Source organism: Pistacia vera, unplaced genomic scaffold (assembly GCF_008641045.1).
Source record: "Pistacia vera cultivar Batoury unplaced genomic scaffold, PisVer_v2 Contig971, whole genome shotgun sequence".
NCBI lineage: Eukaryota > Viridiplantae > Streptophyta > Magnoliopsida > Sapindales > Anacardiaceae > Pistacia > Pistacia vera.
In genome coordinates this window covers 655,022-674,796 of record NW_022196858.1, presented here as the reverse complement: position 1 = coordinate 674,796, position 19,775 = coordinate 655,022, and the positions used below count along the sequence as shown (strand labels likewise).

Here is a 19,775-nt window from a genome sequence, read left to right as displayed (position 1 = left end):
TTTCTAGCAATTTTACCAAAATAGTCAGCAAGGTAGGAGGAACGCTCGAATTCGTGAAATTGGTGAAACCAGTATCCATTTTCCAATAGTTCGAAGCTAAATCAAACAGTTTAAAGCTAAAATTAAGTAGAATTTGGTATAGAGATTACCTTTGATGTTGGTCTAGGGTTTTGATACCATGAATGACTTTGGAATCAAGAAGCAAAGAAAACAAAACAAAGAAAACAAGACGAGTAAATAAGCGAATTCTTGTTTTCTTAAATGTAGATCTAAGTGCCTAAGTTTCTTGTAAGAAGTTTCTTCAGCTTTTTCAGCTAGACTCATGTTTGTTTGATTTAGTGTTATGGCTTGCAGAATATATTTGTAGGCTTAGTGAGATCGTGATAATTGTGTTTTTATGTTACTTCCTTCGAGCTTGTGGTTGTTATAATATTAATTTTTGTGGTTGTTATTTTTAGATGCAAAAAATCTACCTTTACGAAAATAGGGTCTAATCCCGTGAGATTGAGGCCACCAGCAATCTGTTACAACTACACACGCGAGAAAACAAGCGTGAAGCGAACGAAAAATACCAGGGTGGTGTTTGCCATAGGCACTCCGACGCTCAAGTCAGCAAGGTTGAGTGAGACTAATTTAGTGAGGGTTAGGGAAAGAGAAGGTTATCAGAAGTCTAGTCGGAGACTATAACTACGGCTGTGATACGAAGTTCTCAAGAGTAAGAACTGCGAGGTCAGAAGGTGTAATCTGTGTGTGTTGTAAGAGGGTTGGTCTCTGTTTAAACAACGATTGTAGGATCTGAAATAAGAAATACATAACCTTGGGGTCTAAATAAACCCTAGGTCCAATAGGTGATTTTGAATCAAAGGGCCTAGCCCAGACAAGCTGATGATGAGGCCCAAACGACTTGAGGCCTTTACTGATTAGCTTCAAGCAGTGAGCAACAAGGTAGATGTGGTGAGCGAACCTAATATACAAACTCTGTTGCAAACCCAATCGAATTGGGCCATGGCTCTGGGCTTTGTTGAAGATATCTTCATCTTTGGGCCTATTTGGGCCGAAGACATTTTTGGGCCTATTTGGGCCGAAGACATTATTTATATGTTTGTTCACATTATTATTTTATCTTACTAGGTTTTGGCATCTTATTTAGGACAAATTAAAAATATCTTATTTAGTATAGAAAAATTATTTTTTCAGAGGACTGAATTTTCTTATGAAATAATGCTCAACTCAATGGCGGAGTCATGCTTAGGCCAAGCTCCAGAAAATTTTTAAGTATCGTATAAATTTTTTATTTTACTACCTATAAATTTAGTTTTTCTCATCTTGGCCACCCAACTTTTTAACAAAACACTTTAGCCCCTGTAGTGTAAGTGTAACTTCCTAATTACCTTCCGGCCCTCCAAAAAAAATTCTGGCTCCACCCTTGGTTCAACTTTTTCTTTTACAAACATTGAAGATACATGTGTAAAACTTAGGGTTCAAACAAAGGAATTTGAAAGAAAAATGAGAGCGAAGAGGGTTATTGGATTTCAGTAGATTCAACAACAACTAAGCTCAATGTATAGTAGCTGCTTTATAATAACTAAACATAAGCTAAAACGCATGGCTTTGCCTTAGACTAAAACGGCAACACTTTGCCTTGATTACTCTTAATACAAAAACGACTACGTTTTGAGCTACAGAGTGAAGCAACTACTAGAGGCCTTCTCAACAGCTCCTCTCAAGCTAAATTGTGTTAACAGTTTCAGCTTGAGGCCTTCTCAACAGCTCCTCTCAAGCTAAATTGTGTTAACAGTTTCAGCTTGGCTTTGAACAAGAAAGGCCTCCTCAACAGCTCCCCTCACGCTAGAATGTGTTAACAGTTTTAGCTTGATTTGAATCAATAAAATTGTTGCAGTAGGCAGTAGCATATTTGCTCAGCTTCTTGTCAGAGAAGAGAATTGGCATTTGCAGCTTTGTTTGTATCATTTGCAGTAAGTCTGTCTGTAATACCAAAGTAATTGACAAAAAATATCTCAAAACAAATGATCAGAGAATCTTCAGCACTCCATAAGCCTGACTTGGTTCAATCACTCTTTTGTCCCAAAAAAAAAAAAAAAAAAAAGTGCTACTGCAATCATTTATAAGTTTCAATATCAGTAATAAATTAACTCCAGACTTGGTTAAAAAATGACAAATTCACTCCAGATTTCATCACTGCATAACTTCACCAATGTGTTCACCATTGTCATGCAAAAAATCTACAAATCTTGCTGCTACAAACAAATCTTACTGCTGCAAACATCTACAAACTTTAATATTAGTGATAAATTCACTTCAGATTTCTCCACTGTTTTCACACACTGTCATGTAAATAGCATCTACAAGCCTCAACATTAGTGACAGAATTCACTCCATGACTTCACCACTGTTTTCACTACTTGTTATGCAAGGAATTATGAAGTTATCACAAGGAATTTCAACTGAATGAGTAATGCTGAATAATGCTAAACTGAGAAAAGATAGGTTAAAAAAGAAAAAAAGAAAAAAAAATAGATTCAATTGATAGCTTTATCATTAGTAGCTACAACATTCAGCTTTTTAAAGTGTCATATTGAACTTTTGATAATGCTTTAGTGAGGATATTAGCTATCTGAAGTTAAGTAGGCACATACTGAACACAATCTTCTTGGCAAGTACATACTCTCATATATAGTGAGCATCTATTTCTATGTCTTTGGTCCTTGCATGAAAAACTGGATGGGTTGCTAATACCCTAACACTAATATTATCACACGAAATTATAGGGGGTTTGGCAAATGTTAGTTTAAGTTCAATAAAAATACTTTGTAGCCATGCAACTTTCGTGGCCGTATGAGCTAATGCTCATACACTAATTCAGTGGAGGATAATGCAACCACTTTTTGTTTCTTAGAGCTCCACTGAATCAAGTTAGGACCTAAATACACAGTAGCCACTGGTAAATCTTCTATCACCAACGATATTGCTCCAATCAACATTAGCATAACACTCAATATGTAGGGCAGCTGTTGGTCTAAAAACCAAACCATGGTTGATAGTATCCTTAAGATATCTAAGGATTCTTTTGCAAGCCTGCCATTGCAAGGTTGTTGGAGTTTGTAAAAATTGGCTCAACTTGTTGACTGAAAAACTGATATCAGTTCTGGTGAGAGCTAATTATTGCAGAGCACCAAGAGTGCTTTTGTACAAGGTGGGATTTTCAAACAAATCACTATTAGTGGGAAACAATTTTGTACCAAGAGCCATAGGAGTAGGGCAAGGATGTGCCTCAAGCATTTGTGTCTTAAGGAGCAAATCTGTAACATATTTGGTTTGTCTTAAATGGACACCAAAATCTATTTTGACCACCTCTAAACCAAGGAAGTAATGAAGTGATCCAAGAGTTTTTAGAGATAACTGCACATTGAGATCCTTGACTAATTGATGAATAAATTTCGTATTAGAACCAGTGAGGAGAATATCATCAACATATATCAAAATGTAAGTTACATGACAGTATTGATGATGAACTAAGAGGCTCGACTTAGATACAGAATAATGAAAACCTTTACTCAAATGTGCTTCCTTTAACTTGTCAAACTAGGCCATTGGAGCTTGTTTAAGGCCATACAAAGCCTTATCAAGCTTGCAGACATGAGATGAGTTGATGAGATCAACAAATCCAAAGGGTTTCTGCATTTAGACTATCTCATTTAACTCACCCTTCAACAAAGCATTATTCACATCTATTTGCTAAATGTCCTAGTTATGAGTAATAGCAAGAGTGAGTATGATTGGAATTGTGGATTGTTTAATAATAGGGTTGGAGGTTTCAAAGTAGTCCAATCCAGGGGTTTATTGAAAACCGTTGGCTACTAGTCTAGCTTTGTATTTTTGGAGAGTACCATCAGCATTAAAATTTGTCCTAAAACCTACTTGTTGCCTACCACATTTATTTAAGAAGAAAATGGGACAAGAGTCCAAGTATTATTGTGAATCATTGCATCATATTCAGTTTGCATGGCCTATTCCATTTAGGTATGGCAAGGGCTTCAACTGTTGAGTTTTGTTCAGGAATAACAATTCTTGTAGCCACAAGAGCAATAGTTCTGGTGGTGGCTACTGTTTTACTTCTTATGGTTATAGGATGAGTACATTTCCTCAAAGGTGGCTAAAGGGTAAGAAGAAACTAAATCTATTTCAAGTGGACAAGTGGATACAAATGCTATGGTAGAGATGGTTTGTGGAGAAAGTAAAGAATCAAAATGTGATAGTGTAGGTGGGGATGATAATGGTAAAGGTAATTTGGTAGACAAATTAGAATGTGATAGTGTAGGTGGAGATGATAATTGTGAAGGTCATTTGGTAGGCAAGGATGATGTTGGTCAAAGAACAACTTCATGTGGACAAGTGGAGTTAGAATTGTTAGATGGTAGTGTAACAAGAGATTGAGTAGGTATTTGGGGAATGGGAATATGTGTAAGTGAAGACTGGTTAGCAGTATCTAACAAGGTATTTGGTGAAATGAGAATATGTGATGGAGGTGATTTAGAAGGTATGGTTTTAGAGAGGTCAGAAGACTGCATAGGAAATGTATTATGGTTTGCAGAATGAGGATAATTAGATACTGTGGAAGAAAGTTGCTTCCCATTGATTGAAGAAGACTTACTCTAGGGACAACTTACTAATGAGTGGTACAATTGTAGGGAAGTCATGACTTTAATGGATTATTTTTATGTGAGTTTCCTTATGTATTTCTATTTTCAAGAATCACAGGTAAGTGTATGAGTTTTAGGCAGAAAAATTGTGATTTTATACTCACACGATGGTTAGAGGCATTGGACATGTTGAAGTGAAAGCCAAATCATTAAGCAAGAGAAAGAATGTGAAATTGTTGGATGGCGTCGTGATAGGGCTTTGCTGTGTCGCGACACAGCAAGATGATCTAGGTAGAGAGTTAATGTCACGGTGTGAAGCATTATGCGTAGCGGTGTGCAAGGTTTTTAGCGAGTGGTGAATTATGGGAGAATTCGGTGCCGCGACGTGGATTGTGAAGAAAGGAAAAATCTTACCTTTTCCAACTCCGACTTGGACTTATATTTTCCCAAAAACACCTTTAGTAATCAAAAACTATAAATAGAACGTTGTAAATTATTTTAAAAGAGTTTTTTTTTTTTTTTTTTTTTTTTTTTTTTTTTTTTTTTTTTGTAAGAAAGAAAAAGAGATTCTTCCTAGGGCTTGGATCATTCATGCTGGGGAATTAAGGTTTGCTTTCTTCATGTGATTTGTAACTAATTCTTCTCTAGGGATCCAATGTAGCCTAATTGGAAGGCTCTGTGTTAGACATCGATTTATTGTTATATTCAATGAAACTCTTGATTCATTCATGGTATTTATTCAATCTTTAATTTTTTATTGTGTGATAACCCTTAATGTGATTATTAGGTTGTATGTTAAGATTAGACATATATCATGTGTTAGTCTTGAAGAGCTGGGAAGAATGATTAGTATTTTGTGCATACGCCTTGACAGAATATTAGTTAGTCGTGATTTCTTGAATGATTAAGTATTTGTGCATGCGCTCTAACAAATTACCTTTATTCATGATTTCAAGTACTCCTACATTTAAAAGGTTTTATACCATAGGCTCTACTATATGCCCTAGCTAGTCTTGTGTTAAAGATACTAGGTTAATCCCAAAAGCCTTATAGTAATACCTTGGGTTAGTGAGTGTGAACCCTGAGAGTGAATTAAGATACAATAATTAGATGGTTGTCATAAAAGCGATTAGTATGTGAGATTGGAACCCTAGGTTTTGGTTAATTGGATTTTTGATAATTTACATAGTGGTTTAACTTTAGTTTTAATTAGTTGTTTTTCATTTGAATTATGATAATTCTTTTAAATCAATTTAGGGTATTAGTTTTATTTAAGGCAAGGTTATTCGGATTAGTAAATTGCTTACAAATCTTTGTGGGATCAACCTTTGCTTTTGCACACTACACTATGATAGTGATTTGTGCACTTGCGAGGAAGTAGAATTTGTTTATCAAGTTTTTGGAGCTGTTGCCGGCAATTTGACTGAAGTTATTTAGTTTTCTTGATAACGTGTGCTTTGATTTTGTTATAAATATATATTTTTTTCGTGTTCTTTAATTTTAATTGTATTATATTTTAATTGTTTTTTTTTTTTTTTGGTTTCTTACTGTATTTGAAGCAGTTGTTAGAATTCCTTATGATATACAACTGAAACAAGTTCTTGCTAATGGTAAAAAAGGGGCTTTGAATGTAGGGGCCATTCTTATTTTACCATAGGGGTTTGAATTAGGCCCCCCTGATCGTATTTCGCCTAAGATGAAAGAAAAGATAGGCAATCTGTCTTTTCAGAACAACCATCCCACTAAAAAAAATATTCTTGTGATAGGGCCAGTGCCTGGGCAGAAATATAGTGAAATCACTTTTCCTATTCTTTCCCCGAACCCTGCGACTAAGGTGTATTAGTTTTTGAATGCAACGTCACTGATCATTGGATAAGGAATTTTTTTCCTTACATTGATAAAATAGATTTGATTGATAGAAAGAGGACGGAACCAGATATTCCTTAACATTCATCAGATTCAAGCTTAGAACCAAAGATAATGACCAAATTACCTCATCTTATGAAGGAATATGCATGTCCTACTATAGGAACATCATCATCTTACGTAGTTTTGAATTATGCAGCAAGGAACTACGAGCTGAAGAACATTCACTTTCAGATGTTTCCTTCCTTTCATGGCATAGACACAGAGGACCCATTAACTTTTATTCGTGATTTTACTTAACTGTTCAAACTTTCCCTTTGTAGAGTTTGATAGAAGATCAGTTGTGAATGCATTGTTTTCCTTACACATTGAAAGATGCAGCTAAGAGATTGTTCATGTCTTTGACCCTAGCTTCACTTACCATGTGGGATGCAGTTTACAACAAATTCATAGGTAAATTTTATTCTCATGCCAAGACTGCTAAACTACGAGGTAAGATTGCTACCTATACTCAGATCGAAGGTGAGTTGCTCCATGAGGCTTGGGAACGTTTTAAATTGTTGTTAGTTTAATGTCCACATCATAGATATCCTTTAGAATTGCTTAATCAATTTTCTTATGATGGATTGACACAGGATTGCCAAGGCATACTTGATAATGTTGCAGGTGGTGCTATAGGAGAAAAGATTGCACAAGAGACATATGAGCTATATGAGATGCTGGAAGCAAATTTGCAGCAAAAAAAGTGTTAGAGGAAGATCTAAAAGAATTTATGAAGTGAACAAGAACTTTGACTTGACAATGTAGGTTTTAGAATTGACCAATCAAATGAAGACTATGTGCAATATGATGATGGGACAAGGACAACGCCAAAGTAACTCTACAGAGGTATGTGCTATTTGTGGTAATAATGGTCATACAATTAACACTCGTCCTTCTAATGAGAGTTTTCCAGAGTATGTAGAGCAAGCAAATGCTAGAAACAATAATTGTCTTTGGTAAGCTTTGGATTAATAGTCTGAAGACTAGAGGAAACAACAGATGCTGGAAAATTAAGTGAGTTGTGTATCATTGTATCAAATTCATCGATGATTTAGAGCTTTTAGACTTTTCTGACATTGACGTGGGTCAAATTAGCTCTAATGCCATGTAAGACTTAGGGTTCGAATAGGGGAATTTGAGAGAAAAATTAGAGAGAAGATGGTTATTGGATTTCAGTAGATTCAACAACAACTAAGCTTAATGTACAATAATTGTTTTATAACAACTAAACATAAGCTAAAACTACATCACTTTGGCCTGATTATATTAATCGAAAAAAAGAACAATACACTTAATTTAGAAGACATAATGACTTTTATCCTTCAATTTTTATAATTCAATGAAAACAATATTACAATTAGATGATAGTAAAGAGAAAAAAATGCAAATGAAATACCATACTTTTGTTGGAGTTATCGACTACTTCAGCATTAATGGGTAACGGAGACGCACTCGGGGGCCCGGGGGCAGCGCCCCTGAGCCCGTAGGCGGTTTTGGGCTTTTCCATGTATAACCGCTGTAGGATTTCTTTTAAGTTACTAATTTTTTATTGGGTTGGGCTTAGGAATATGAATCCTTGTCAAACTAGGTTTAGTCTCTTAAACCTAGTATATAAACATACTTTTCTCTTGTTATGTGAGTGAGAGCAGTTCATTCATTGTAAACGAAAGAGGTGAGGCATATTGCAATAATATTGACTCAGCTGGACGTAGCCCACATTGGGTGAACCAGGGTAAATCATGCGTGTTATTTTTTTTATTTACTGTTTGATTTGTTTTACTATTATATTTTGTTTTTGTTGTTGTCTCTATTTCATTCAACTTTCAAGTCATGCTCTATGAGAGATGAAATTATTTTCTAAGAAAGATAAAGTAAGATTGATAGATCTATACATATAAATCATAATATTCTTGGATAATGGATATATTTTGATTACTTGAGCGTATGCCTTCTCTAAACTCGTGATCACTATGAAAAGAAAGTGATATTTGTTACAGATTTTGACCCAAAGAAAAAAATAACAATAAATATAAAATTAATGTAAGATTTTACTTACCAAATTATGAAATATGTGTGAACATTATTTGTGATATATGCACTTTCGACAGTTAAGCACAATTGTGATTCTCGTTTTATCATTTGCGCATGTGGAGACATTTCTAGTATATGTGTAAACATTTGATTAATCTTTTCTCTTTGTACACGTGTCATTATCTAAGATATTTTATATCTTAATTTGCCTTATGAAACTTGTACAAAAAGTCTCTTTAGAGGTGTCACTCTATTTTTAGAGTGGTCCAAGAAAATTGGTAAAAGGTTTTTACATGTGGACCATTGAGATTTGTTTTTGCAAGGATATAAAATGGGTCATCTTGTCCTTGCAAACCAATCTAGTTTTTGCCTTCTTTTTGCTTTGAATTTTTTCTGAGTATTCTTGCCTAGGCTCATATTGGTTGTTGACTCTATTGACAATCACATTATCTTTGATTGAGTTATGGGACGATGTTCCATTGATTGAAAACTTGAAGAGAATCAAGTTCTGGAGCAAAACGAAGAGTTCCGCCATTGAAGCTCATGTGGAGCGTGAACTGACCAAGCCGTGTCTTGGGTGGAAGCTTGCTGTAGCAGAGCACTGAAGGGGTCAGAGAGTGGCGTTAGAGTCGTTTAGAACAGGGAGTGTTCTTTCATTGTAGTACTTAACACCCAACTCTGGATTTGCTTGTAATTGTATTTGTTATAGTGGATTGGCTTCTTTTGACGGGGTCCCATAGATGTAGGCTAAAATGATTTTTAGCCAAACCATGTGAATCTATGTTTGCTTTACTTTTATGCTCATTGTTGGTTGTTTATTTTGTTGAGTTGATGAACATCAAGCAAAAACGTTAAATACCCATTGAAACCCATTCCGCTGTGCATTAAAAGAGTTCATATACTCTTTCAGTTAATATAACAGATAATGCAATCTGTAATAAACAACAAATAAATATTTTTATCACTGACCGGAGAACTCCATTTTGGGTAATACAATTTCATTAATACATCAGATGAAATTACAAGTCGACAGTTGGAAATGACATATACAACTATATTTCTTTTTCCTAACATTATACTGGCTTGGAAAAAACCGAAAATGGAATGATGAGGATAATATATCTCTCAAAAGACCATACTGGGACAAACCAAACACTAATAACGATAGAAATACAAATATAGTACCTAAAATAGGGATTAACATTGACTTATAGTGATTATAAGCCAGGTAAAAGCTTGAAATGAAGGCTAACATCATGGTTGCTATAGATATGAATAGCGTTAATAGTCCTGCCAACAACTTAATCGGTAATGATTTGAAAAAATCATTTTGGGCATAACGGGATGCAAGAATAGACAAAAACATTAGGATTGAAATCGAAGAGGAGGATAACGCAATTATATCTGCCATAACAAAAATACGGAACACGACATTACCTCGATGGGTAGGTGTTCCTTCCAAATTTTTGTTACCTCCTGCATCATTGACACCTCCTGGTACAGTGAAAGCCGCTTGAAAAACCACAGTAGCAATGATTGTTGCAACAAGCATGCATTGACTAGCTGTGTTCCTCATCCACTTTTCTCCATCTTTCTGTAAGCCTGCATGTGTACTAGTGAAGAGCTCTCGAGGTGTTTTGCCTTCTGAATTCTTCAATCCTCTAAATGAAGGCATTACAAGCTTTTCTACATCCTACATCATTAATATGAATCATTAATTTTACACAAAGAAGTTGGTAGCTTAATTTTTTAATTATAAATTCATTACTGTTGGAATTCAACTATATTTTTAGTATTAATTTTATTTAAAAAGTCAAATTATAATCATAAGATATATATTTTAATTGAAACTGTAATCCAGAGTCATCAACAATTTGTATTTTCTTGAAGTAAAGGTATATAAATAATTTGTATTTTTTCAAAGTAAAGGTATTTAATTATGATATTTAAATAATAAGACACTAAAGAAACTCTAAAAATATTTACCTTAAAAATGCGTAACTCTCGCTGCATTTCTAGAGCTGCGCCTGGCACTGTGCTCAGTGGTCTTGGATCTGGATATTTTGCGGCTAGATGTAATAAACTATTTTCGTTGCTGTCTGAATAGGATGCTACCAACTGTTTGTTGAAACCTATTTGATCTATTAACTTAAACAAATCATCATGACGATGTATAATCGCAATGTGAAATATGGTCCGTTCATCATCATCTTTAAGATGAACCAAATCAGGATAAAGTTCGATGAGTTTACCCAAGAATTTGAAGTTCCCCAATTGAGCTGCTTTGAATAATAAATCACGATGCTCTTTTAAGTAATCCCAAATTTGGTCGCGCTTTGCCTTGAATATTTTCTCCCAAAGGCATTTGACTAACGCTAGAGCTTGATTTAACAAATTTGTTTTGTCATTTTCGCTCGTTTGGCCTGTTATCTCTAATATTTTCTCCCAAAGACATTTGACAGACTCTTTACTTCTATTATTTTGGTCCAACAGATGAAAGGGCGTTAAAGCCAACCGATGCAAGGGTGTCAAAAGATCCATGCCATGCTCGTATTCAGTCATAGCCAATTCATTTTCATTAGCATCTTCATCTTCATCTTCTAGCAATTCCCTTGCAAGATCTGAAAAGGTTATAATTAAAAAAAAAAAAAAAAAAAAATAGAGAGAGAGATTGCTTTGATTCATTTACCGAAAAATTCGGAAGTTAACCAAATTACGTCCATCATTATATGTAATTTGTCCATTTACTTATTTTAGTCAAACAGATATTAATTCTATGATGAACTTATCATGTTATGCATTCTATATAAATAAAAAATTTAAGATTAAAATCAAGCAAGAAAAGAAATACGTGAATACTCACCGTACAAAGAAGTTTCGATGCTATCAAAAAATAATTGTTTTTTGTCAGCTAATGTCAGTGTTCCTCTATAATACCGCCGGTATAAATATAACGCCATTTCCCTTTCTCCAAACATAGCAGCTAGATTTAGTGGAGTCAAATTACCGCCACCTCGGATTGTCAACAGGTCTGGGTCTTTATTCAACATTTTCTTAGCAATCGATTTGTTCCCAGCCATAACAGCAAGACAGAAGGCAGTGTTCCCTTTTACGTTTTGCAACTTGAGGTCATCTGGTGTTATCTCACTAATCATTTTCTCTACAAAGTCAGTTTGATTTGCTCCTGCTGCTACATGGAAAATAGTTTCGTGTTTCTCTGTTATTGCAACATTGAATGGGCTGATGAGGACGCACCTTAATGAGCTTGATGAAGAATAACTGAACAGAGATTATTGAACTGACTTTTAACTGCATCAATATTTCCCTCCAGTGCAGCGTTAAGAAGATCCAAACGAATTTGTCCTTGTCTCGGCTCCGACTTCAAAATCAAAAAATTGGATATTATTACATAAAAATTAAAATAGTGTCATTGTTTCTTGTTTTGAGAGAAAGCTAACCAGTCAACATGAGAAAACGTGACAACTGAATATTTCTTCCGATGATGACCTAGCTTCACTTCCTTCCAGATTCGCTGCTGCCGATTAATATCTATTGGAACTCTCTGTTGATTCATTGGTTAGTTGAAGTGTCTCTCCCTTGCATTCTAATTATTTTTACCATGCATTTTCATATTCTAGGTTCTAAACAATGCATAAATTTCAATACATACTTACATATTCTAAATACTCCTATAAATTTTCAACTTTTTTCTTCCTGATTTTTCTTTCTTTTCATCAAGGGTACAGTCCCTTTATCTAAACTTATATAAATTAGGAAATTACGTTCAACTTAATAAATAACAACTGCAAATAAATCTCAAAGGTCACAAAAAGATGCACCATAATTTTTTGCTTTATTTGATCCCACCTACTTCTGTAAGTACACCATAATATCATGTATTTACAGAAGTACAAATATCAAGCTACGCATTAGCTAACTTGATACTAAATTTCCGTTTTTCTGTTTTTTATCCTTGAAATTTTTGTGAAATATTTTCGGTAACCCTTTTTTATTTTACGTTATCATAAATTTTTTTTTTATAACCCTTAGCCTTTAAAATGAAGAAAGGCAGAGTTTTTGAGAATCGCGTACCTAATTAAAATTGAATTACTTCATCAATGCAACTTTTCCTTTCAATAGAGACACTTTGAAACATAAATATATACAGAAAACCCCCATATGTTTGTCCCTTTTTTTTTTTGGTTTAATATGTTAATATTTGGGAGTGGGAGTGGACTTGTAATTCAATCTGTTGATCAAACATAAATGATTCTAATCATGATTATGTTAAACTTTCAATTCTGAATCTGTAATGGACCTTGGTATAAACACAAACAGAATATGTGAGACAAGGTTGTGAGATTGGTAAATGGGTCCTACTTATTTGTTATGGATCCCCCCTGCCCAATTATAAGCTGTCACATAAGGGGTTGTGAGAGAAGATTAATGAGATTGGGTGTAGACCTATCACTACTCAAAAGGTAATAAGGATATTTCAACAACTAATAGATTTTTATTAACAGTTATTAACAGTGGGGGTTTCGTACAACTATAATATTAAGTGTTTACTTAATCTAGATAAATCTCAACCATCAATAAAACCCAACGTCTCAAATTTAAAATCATGATGATAAAAATTATCTGATGTCCGGATAAGAGAATAATTATCTATATATGTGTGTGTGTGTTTCTTTACTGTTATGAGAGAGCTAACCAGTAGGCGCAATATGGTTCGTATTTAGTTCCACAGGTGATGGCCTAGCTTCACTTTGGTTCGTATCTTGCACATCAATAGCTATTTCACCTTCCATTGATTCGGGATTTGAATTTCCATTTGTTGGCTCCATGTCTTCTGAGTAATGGAATTTATTTTTATTATAAGACATGCTATAAACAATGGCGGATCTAAGATTTTTGTCGAGGGAGGACCTCCGCAACTCCACCATTGTTTGTCAAACAACTAGTGAAAACTTTAAAAAATCACTAAACCTTAAACAAATAAAATAATACAATATCAAGAATCTGAAAGAAAAGAATGCAATAACACNAATTGCTTCTTGTACAGATTGTGTATGAATCGGTTATAACTATAGAATACCTCCGTTTCGTGAATTACGGCATTTATTCGAGTGATCCATAAACGACGAAAATCCCTTTTTCTTTTACCCCTATCCCGACGAGCCGAAACTAAAGCTCTTATTCTCTGTTGAGTCATAGTTCGTGTAAGTCGTGAATGAGCCCCTTGAAAGCTTGATGCAAATAAACGAAGTTTTGTTCTACGCCTCCGAGCTATATATCCGCGTTTAATTCTAGTCATTGAATAAATCAAACTTTGATGAATAACTAATTCTTTTTTTAGTTTTAGTTATTCTTTTCCCCTTTACTAGTCATTAATAACCAAACGAATTATTCCAATGTATAAAAAAAAATTCCAATGGCTTTTGCTACTCTAACCTTCCCCACCACTATTTTTGGCTAGGTATTTTCCTTTGCTTTGAAAGGATAAATTGCCTTGGTACTTGATATAAAAAAAATAGAATAACTACAAAAAGTAGTAAATAGAAATGGATAAATAGTGGGTTCCTTCGTTTCTATGGTTACTTCTAAAACGGTGAGGTCCTCTCTATACACCGGAGCTCCTTCTTTTAATTAATCAATACTATTGGTAACTTGTACAATTCACATTCTTTGGCTCTACCCCATTAATATTCCAGTAATAGATCTTTCACAATGAGATCCACTTTATACAGTAACGGTATTTTATTTTAAAATTGATTTGGTCATTTACCCTGTTAGTCCGTTTTTTCTTTCAAGAGTGGAATCTTTTTAATAAAAAATGGGATTTCCCCCGCTTAATTGATAACCATTTGTTATCATTGGGGGTTTTCTAAAAAATGGAGTTGATTGGATTTGCACCAATGTAAACCATAAGTTTCAGACACAATAGAAGATATGAATGATCTATCTTTTTGAAATAATGAATCGAGTTCCTCCATTCTATTTTATTTTATTAACAGGTACTGATCCTTGATATTTCAAAAAGAATTTCCTTTTTGTGTTTCAGTCTATGATCTAAACGAGTCGCACATACACCCGAGTACATGTTCCTCGTCGCTGAGGGCATCCCCGAAGCGCTGGGGATTTTGTGACATTTCGGATTGGCTGTCTTGTATTTCTAATAAGTTGTTTAATGGTTGGCATACGGAATCATATAAATAATGGGCTGGTTTAGATGGGTTCTAACCGGCTAATTCTGAATTACTTCTCTTCAAGATTCTCTTCAATATANTCCGGGGATTTTTCAAGTAAGATTACCTATAAAAAGAGACATCGATGACTAATTTTCACCAAAGTCTAAAATAACTGAACTCTCAAATTCTACATCGAAAAAGCTAACCCCACATAGCCTTTTGACGAATCACACTTGAGATTTAGTTCAAACTTCAATCTGACCAGTCCACACCTTTAATAAAAACTTGTCGCGTTTATTAGTCAGAACTTTGAAATGGGGGATTTATATAAACCTAGAAACGAGGCTGCTAATTATAGTCCCTGTTGTTTCAGTTTAGTACCGTTTAAGGATAATAGTTTCAAATACTACAGTTTTGGTCCTTCTCAATTCAATATACAAGTAAAATCTCTTTATAGTCATAATGGTGGGATCAATTAATTTATTACTATAAGGAGATTATAATTTAATAGATATATAGTTACAAAAATTATTGTTTTTATTTTTTATTTTATAATTCAAGTTTTAGTAGTATATAATAAGATTTCAAGTCGTTGTTGTAGTAGTCATAGCTGCAAGCTAGATAAAAAGAGAAAAAAAATAATTTTAAGAATGATAGTATGAAAATACAAAAAGTTTTATGCTAAAAAGCTATAAATATTTTAGCTTCAACAAGAAGGTGTCTATGCTAATGAATTATTACGTACCATAAGTTAAAAGATATAGTAACAACTATAAAGCATAAATCATTATCCCAAACAATTTTAAATAAAAATTTTATTTTATCTTATACCTTTAATGAAACATAACATATATTTTTTTGCAAAATATACTAATAGTTATTATTATATGGAAACAACTTTCTTAAGACGGAATTTAGAAAAATTATAATTTATTACAATGCAGAAATTATTCTTAGTTATAACAATCCTAAGTTGAGACTAGATTTTTTATTTTTACTATATAGAGGTTATTCTCATATAAAGTATTATTTATAAAGGAGTTTTACTATACTATTGTTTTAGTCATTAAACTTAATAAAATATTAGTTGACTGTTAAATTTATAATGAAATGACAAATAAAAGTCTTGGATAATAGATATATGTCTATAATAAAATTTGAAACAATTGTCCTTAAAGAAAGTAAAGTGAAACCACAAGGACTAAAAAGAATTAAGTAAAGTTTGATAAGGATATAAAAAATGTAAAAGACAGCCGCCGGACAAATGGTTAGTGGACACATAATTATTGTATAAATGTTTTAAAATCTCAAGTTTTGATGATCCATGAAGACGACACTGTTGAAAGTCGTTTTCGATTATATTTGACAATGATTTGTGTGTTATACAATGCATCTGTGAAAATTCTTGGCTCCGCTTTGGTGGGTTTTTGAGTATACTATTATTAGTATTTTTAAAAAAATTAAACAGTAAAATATCTAAAAACTCATAATATTATTCATTATTATTCAACTTTTTTTAAACCTCCTAAATTTATTAATTTAATTAAATACCCTTAAATATTTTTTTTTAAATTACAAAAACACTACTAAACCCACATTATACCAGATTCTGGCCACCACTGCCAGAAGTTGATCAGAATCTGATATGATAGCGCACTACCGATTGAATCTGGCCGGTAGTACGCCGATCTAGCATTTTTCGGCCAGATCTAAGGTCAAAGCTTTGGCCGTAACCAGACGTCAACGACGGCCATATTAGCCATCGTTGACGAGCAAATGCAGCCAGATCTGGCCGTCAATTGCCAGATCTAACCGTAGATTTGGCATTTGCCGGCCAGATCTACCGTAGATTTGGCATTTGCCGGCCAGATCTACCGTAGATCTGGCCTTTGTGGATCTGGTCGACAAAGGCTATATCGGCATACGACCGGCAAGATCCAGCCGGTCATGCGCTGATATAGCGACTCTGACCACCCTCCAGCAGTGGTGGCCGGCTTTGATTATTCAATGAGTAGATTGGGGGTATTTTTGTTAACTTTCAAAGTTTTATTATTGGAGTGTCTAGTAAATAAATAAACATAAAGGTATTTTTATTAATTTCTAAATTTTGCATCGTAGTACTCATCCAATTTAACTTTTTTTAATTTTTTTCAAAAAAAAAATTCTAAAAACTAGAAAAAAAAATGAACCAAACGTGAGCCTTATATTTTGAATATTTGGGCACTCGCTCCTTGACAACAAAAACATGCCAAACAAGATGATAGTACTTTTTTTTTAATCTATTTTTGTATTTATTTTTTTAACATAAAATATAAAGTTTCCATTAAATCTGAAAGGATTTGTCGCAATCACAATGACGCATGGGTGTAATTGGTGATGGAGTAACAAGGGCATTATTGGGATGAAATTAAGTGGTACTGATAAGTCTCCACATACCAGGCATTTGCAATATCTACGGTTAATTGTCAGAAGGAAGACGTTTTCTTAATCTTTGAATAGGCAACCCAATATAAGTTTCGTGACCTCTGACCAGTCTGAATTCAAGACAAACAACATTTTTCTAACCACATGTTCCCACATTCACCCATTCACGAGCATTTCACCCCCACTTTTATTCAAGAATAAGACAACCAATTAATTATAAAACAAGTACTACATAACAAATTAATTAAATAAGTTTTGAAAAAAAATCTAAAATAACAAAATCATGAATCTATAATTTTATTTTTCATCTATTTTTACAATTGATGTGATAAATGATTATTAATTAAAAAAAATTGTATATATTAATGTAGTGCATGCGCCAAAGGCTTCATTTGAGAATATATATATATATATATGGGCGTCCTTAGATGAAGGAAAGGGCTTCCGTGTATAGAAAGAACCTCATCGTTTAAGAAGTAATCATAGAGGTGATGGAACTTACAATTTCTTTACCTATTTCTATTTATTACTTTATTTTATTTCCAATGCGCCTAGGAAAAATGAAAAAAATGTGGTCGAGAAGATTATAGTAGCAAAAGCCATTAGAATTTTCATTTTATAAATTGGAAGAATATGTTTTTTTATTAATAGACTAGAAAAGGGGAAATGAATAACTGAAAGAAAGGAAATGACCGGTTTGTCCGCACCACAATTAATCTCTAGTGCTCATTGAACATCTTACAAACTCATTATTCTAAGTAAACAACAAATATATGTGGTAGGTAACCCAAAGATGATCCGAACCCAAGAAGTCAATGAAGAGAACAAACATTCTTGAGTGGCATGCCAATAACATTCACATTATTGAAAATCTCAATGAATATCATCAGGCTACACATTCAACAAGACCTCATAACATATGCATCTATTTTAAGAATAACCAATTATAATTATACTTAGATAAATAATTATTTCTACTTATATAAGTCCTAATTTCATTCGATTTATACATTGAACAATTTATATTTACAACCATAACAGAAACCATAAGGTAAAATAAACACTACTTATAATATTGTGCATTAGTGCTTTAATTAGTAAAATGTTAGACGGCTAAACTTCTAGATTAAGGGATAATTACCTAAATCTTGAGCAACTTCATGACTAGTTGGTGTCTCAAAACCAAACTCATTTAGAAATTGATAAGAGGAATCGAAGCCAAAGTTGAGTAGATTAATTCCTAATTCTTCAACATTTCCATTGGCAGACCACGAGACGGCAGAAATATTGCTTTCTGAAATAGAAAGACTTGAAGCTTCTTGAACTGATGACATGGAACTGTAATCAGAAACCTGCATGTGCCCTGGAAAAGGAACTTGACTAATCCCTTGATGCTGAAGCTCAACATGTTGCTGTTGCCAAGTCGTGTCAATCACATATGGCAATGTAGAGGAACTTGCATTTGCATAATAAAAGGGTTCATCTTTGGGAATTGAGGCAGAAATTTGTGTGGAATTGTTAGGGATTATATTATTGTTGGCTGCTAAAAGCTTTTTCTTCAACTTGGTATTCCAGTAGTTTTTTATATCATTGTCTGTTCTTCCTGGTAGTCGGGAAGCTATAACCGACCACCTTAAAATTCAGAAACAAAAGTATTTATTAAGAAAGGAAGTAATAAGAAAGCACAAACAAACAATAAATTTAAGTTAACTAATGACTTGCCTGCTTCCTATGGTGCTGTAAAGAGTGCATATGGCGTTGTCTTCCTCGTCGGTAAACCCACCATGCTTAATATCTGGTCTCAAATAATTCAGCCACCGTAGACGACAACTCTTCCCACAGCGCCTAAGCCCTGGAATTAACATCAAAAACTATTTAATTTGATTCAAAGGATAGAAAAAAGGAAAGATTTTGCATTATTATTTAAAATAAAATACCTGCTTTACGGGGCAAAGCAATCCAGTTGCCACCAGTGCCATGTTTCTCAAGGAAATTCTTAAGAATGGCATCTTCTTCAGGAGACCATGGACCTCTTTTCACGTTAGCTTTGTCACAACACGGAGCTCTTCCCATCCTCAGTATCTCTGTGTTGATAAGTTGCTTAATTGTGCTGAACTATTAAACTAGTACAATAGAAGGAGAAGAGAAGTAAATATATATATAGTGGGATTGTGTTATCACGGATAAAGAACATTTCAGAATTGACTTCGTCTTGACTCGATATAAAAAGGAATTTCTTAATGGTTTCTTGTTACTTAAGACAGAGAGCCCAGTCAACGAGAGAATGTGGAGAGCACGGAGATTTCATGCATCTGATCTGAGGTACTATAACTGCAATTGGCAATGGTACCTCTAGCTCGTGCTAGTTTTTTCTGCAAATTTACAAGCGGACCTTGAAATCTTAGTTATTAGTTTCCGCTATACGATGTGATACAGTTACTCAATGATACGTATTAGAGAATGTATCATAAATCTTTATATATATTTTAATGTATCATAAATCTTTATATATATTTTAATATGTATCCTACAATATTATACATATCAATTCATATCCTTA

The 19,775-nt window shown here is 33.7% G+C and overlaps 2 protein-coding genes and 1 non-coding gene across 3 annotated transcripts; all 3 read right to left on the bottom strand.

Moving 5' to 3' along the window:
* Positions 1-7,009: 7,009 nt before the first annotated feature.
* LOC116121313 lies at positions 7,010-7,116 on the bottom strand. The gene has a single exon (XR_004126711.1). It is a non-coding gene; the product is annotated as a small nucleolar RNA R71 (small nucleolar RNA).
* Positions 7,117-9,608: 2,492 nt separating this feature from the next.
* Positions 9,609-12,174, bottom strand: LOC116121308 (ankyrin repeat-containing protein At5g02620-like). Its single transcript, XM_031407258.1, has 4 exons — positions 12,059-12,174; positions 11,464-11,879; positions 10,587-11,221; positions 9,609-10,293 (listed from the first exon to the last, which is right to left on the bottom strand). The coding sequence occupies exons 1-4, from the start codon at positions 12,172-12,174 to the stop codon at positions 9,610-9,612; spliced, it is 1,851 nt and encodes a 616-aa protein (XP_031263118.1). The 3' UTR covers position 9,609.
* A 6,002-nt stretch (positions 12,175-18,176) lies between these two features.
* On the bottom strand, positions 18,177-19,377 carry LOC116121310 (transcription factor RAX2-like). The gene is made up of 3 exons (XM_031407260.1): positions 19,153-19,377; positions 18,938-19,067; positions 18,177-18,847 (listed from the first exon to the last, which is right to left on the bottom strand). The coding sequence occupies exons 1-3, from the start codon at positions 19,286-19,288 to the stop codon at positions 18,337-18,339; spliced, it is 777 nt and encodes a 258-aa protein (XP_031263120.1). The 5' UTR covers positions 19,289-19,377; the 3' UTR covers positions 18,177-18,336.
* Between the last annotated feature and the right edge of the window lie 398 nt (positions 19,378-19,775).

Excerpts from the sequence above, each read along its gene's own strand:
- LOC116121308 (XM_031407258.1), bottom strand. The coding sequence starts at position 12,174 with ATGAATCAACAGAGAGTTCCAATAGATATTAATCGGCAGCAGCGAATC. Across the intron at positions 11,880-12,058 it reads ACGTTTTCTCATGTTGACTG|TTATTCTTCATCAAGCTCAT; the intron begins GTTAGCTTTCTC and ends ATCTCTGTTCAG. Across the intron at positions 11,222-11,463 it reads CATCGAAACTTCTTTGTACG|ATCTTGCAAGGGAATTGCTA; the intron begins GTGAGTATTCAC and ends TAACCTTTTCAG.
- LOC116121310 (XM_031407260.1), bottom strand. The coding sequence starts at position 19,288 with ATGGGAAGAGCTCCGTGTTGTGACAAAGCTAACGTGAAAAGAGGTCCA. Across the intron at positions 19,068-19,152 it reads TGCTTTGCCCCGTAAAGCAG|GGCTTAGGCGCTGTGGGAAG; the intron begins GTATTTTATTTT and ends TGTTAATTCCAG. Across the intron at positions 18,848-18,937 it reads TACAGCACCATAGGAAGCAG|GTGGTCGGTTATAGCTTCCC; the intron begins GCAAGTCATTAG and ends CTGAATTTTAAG.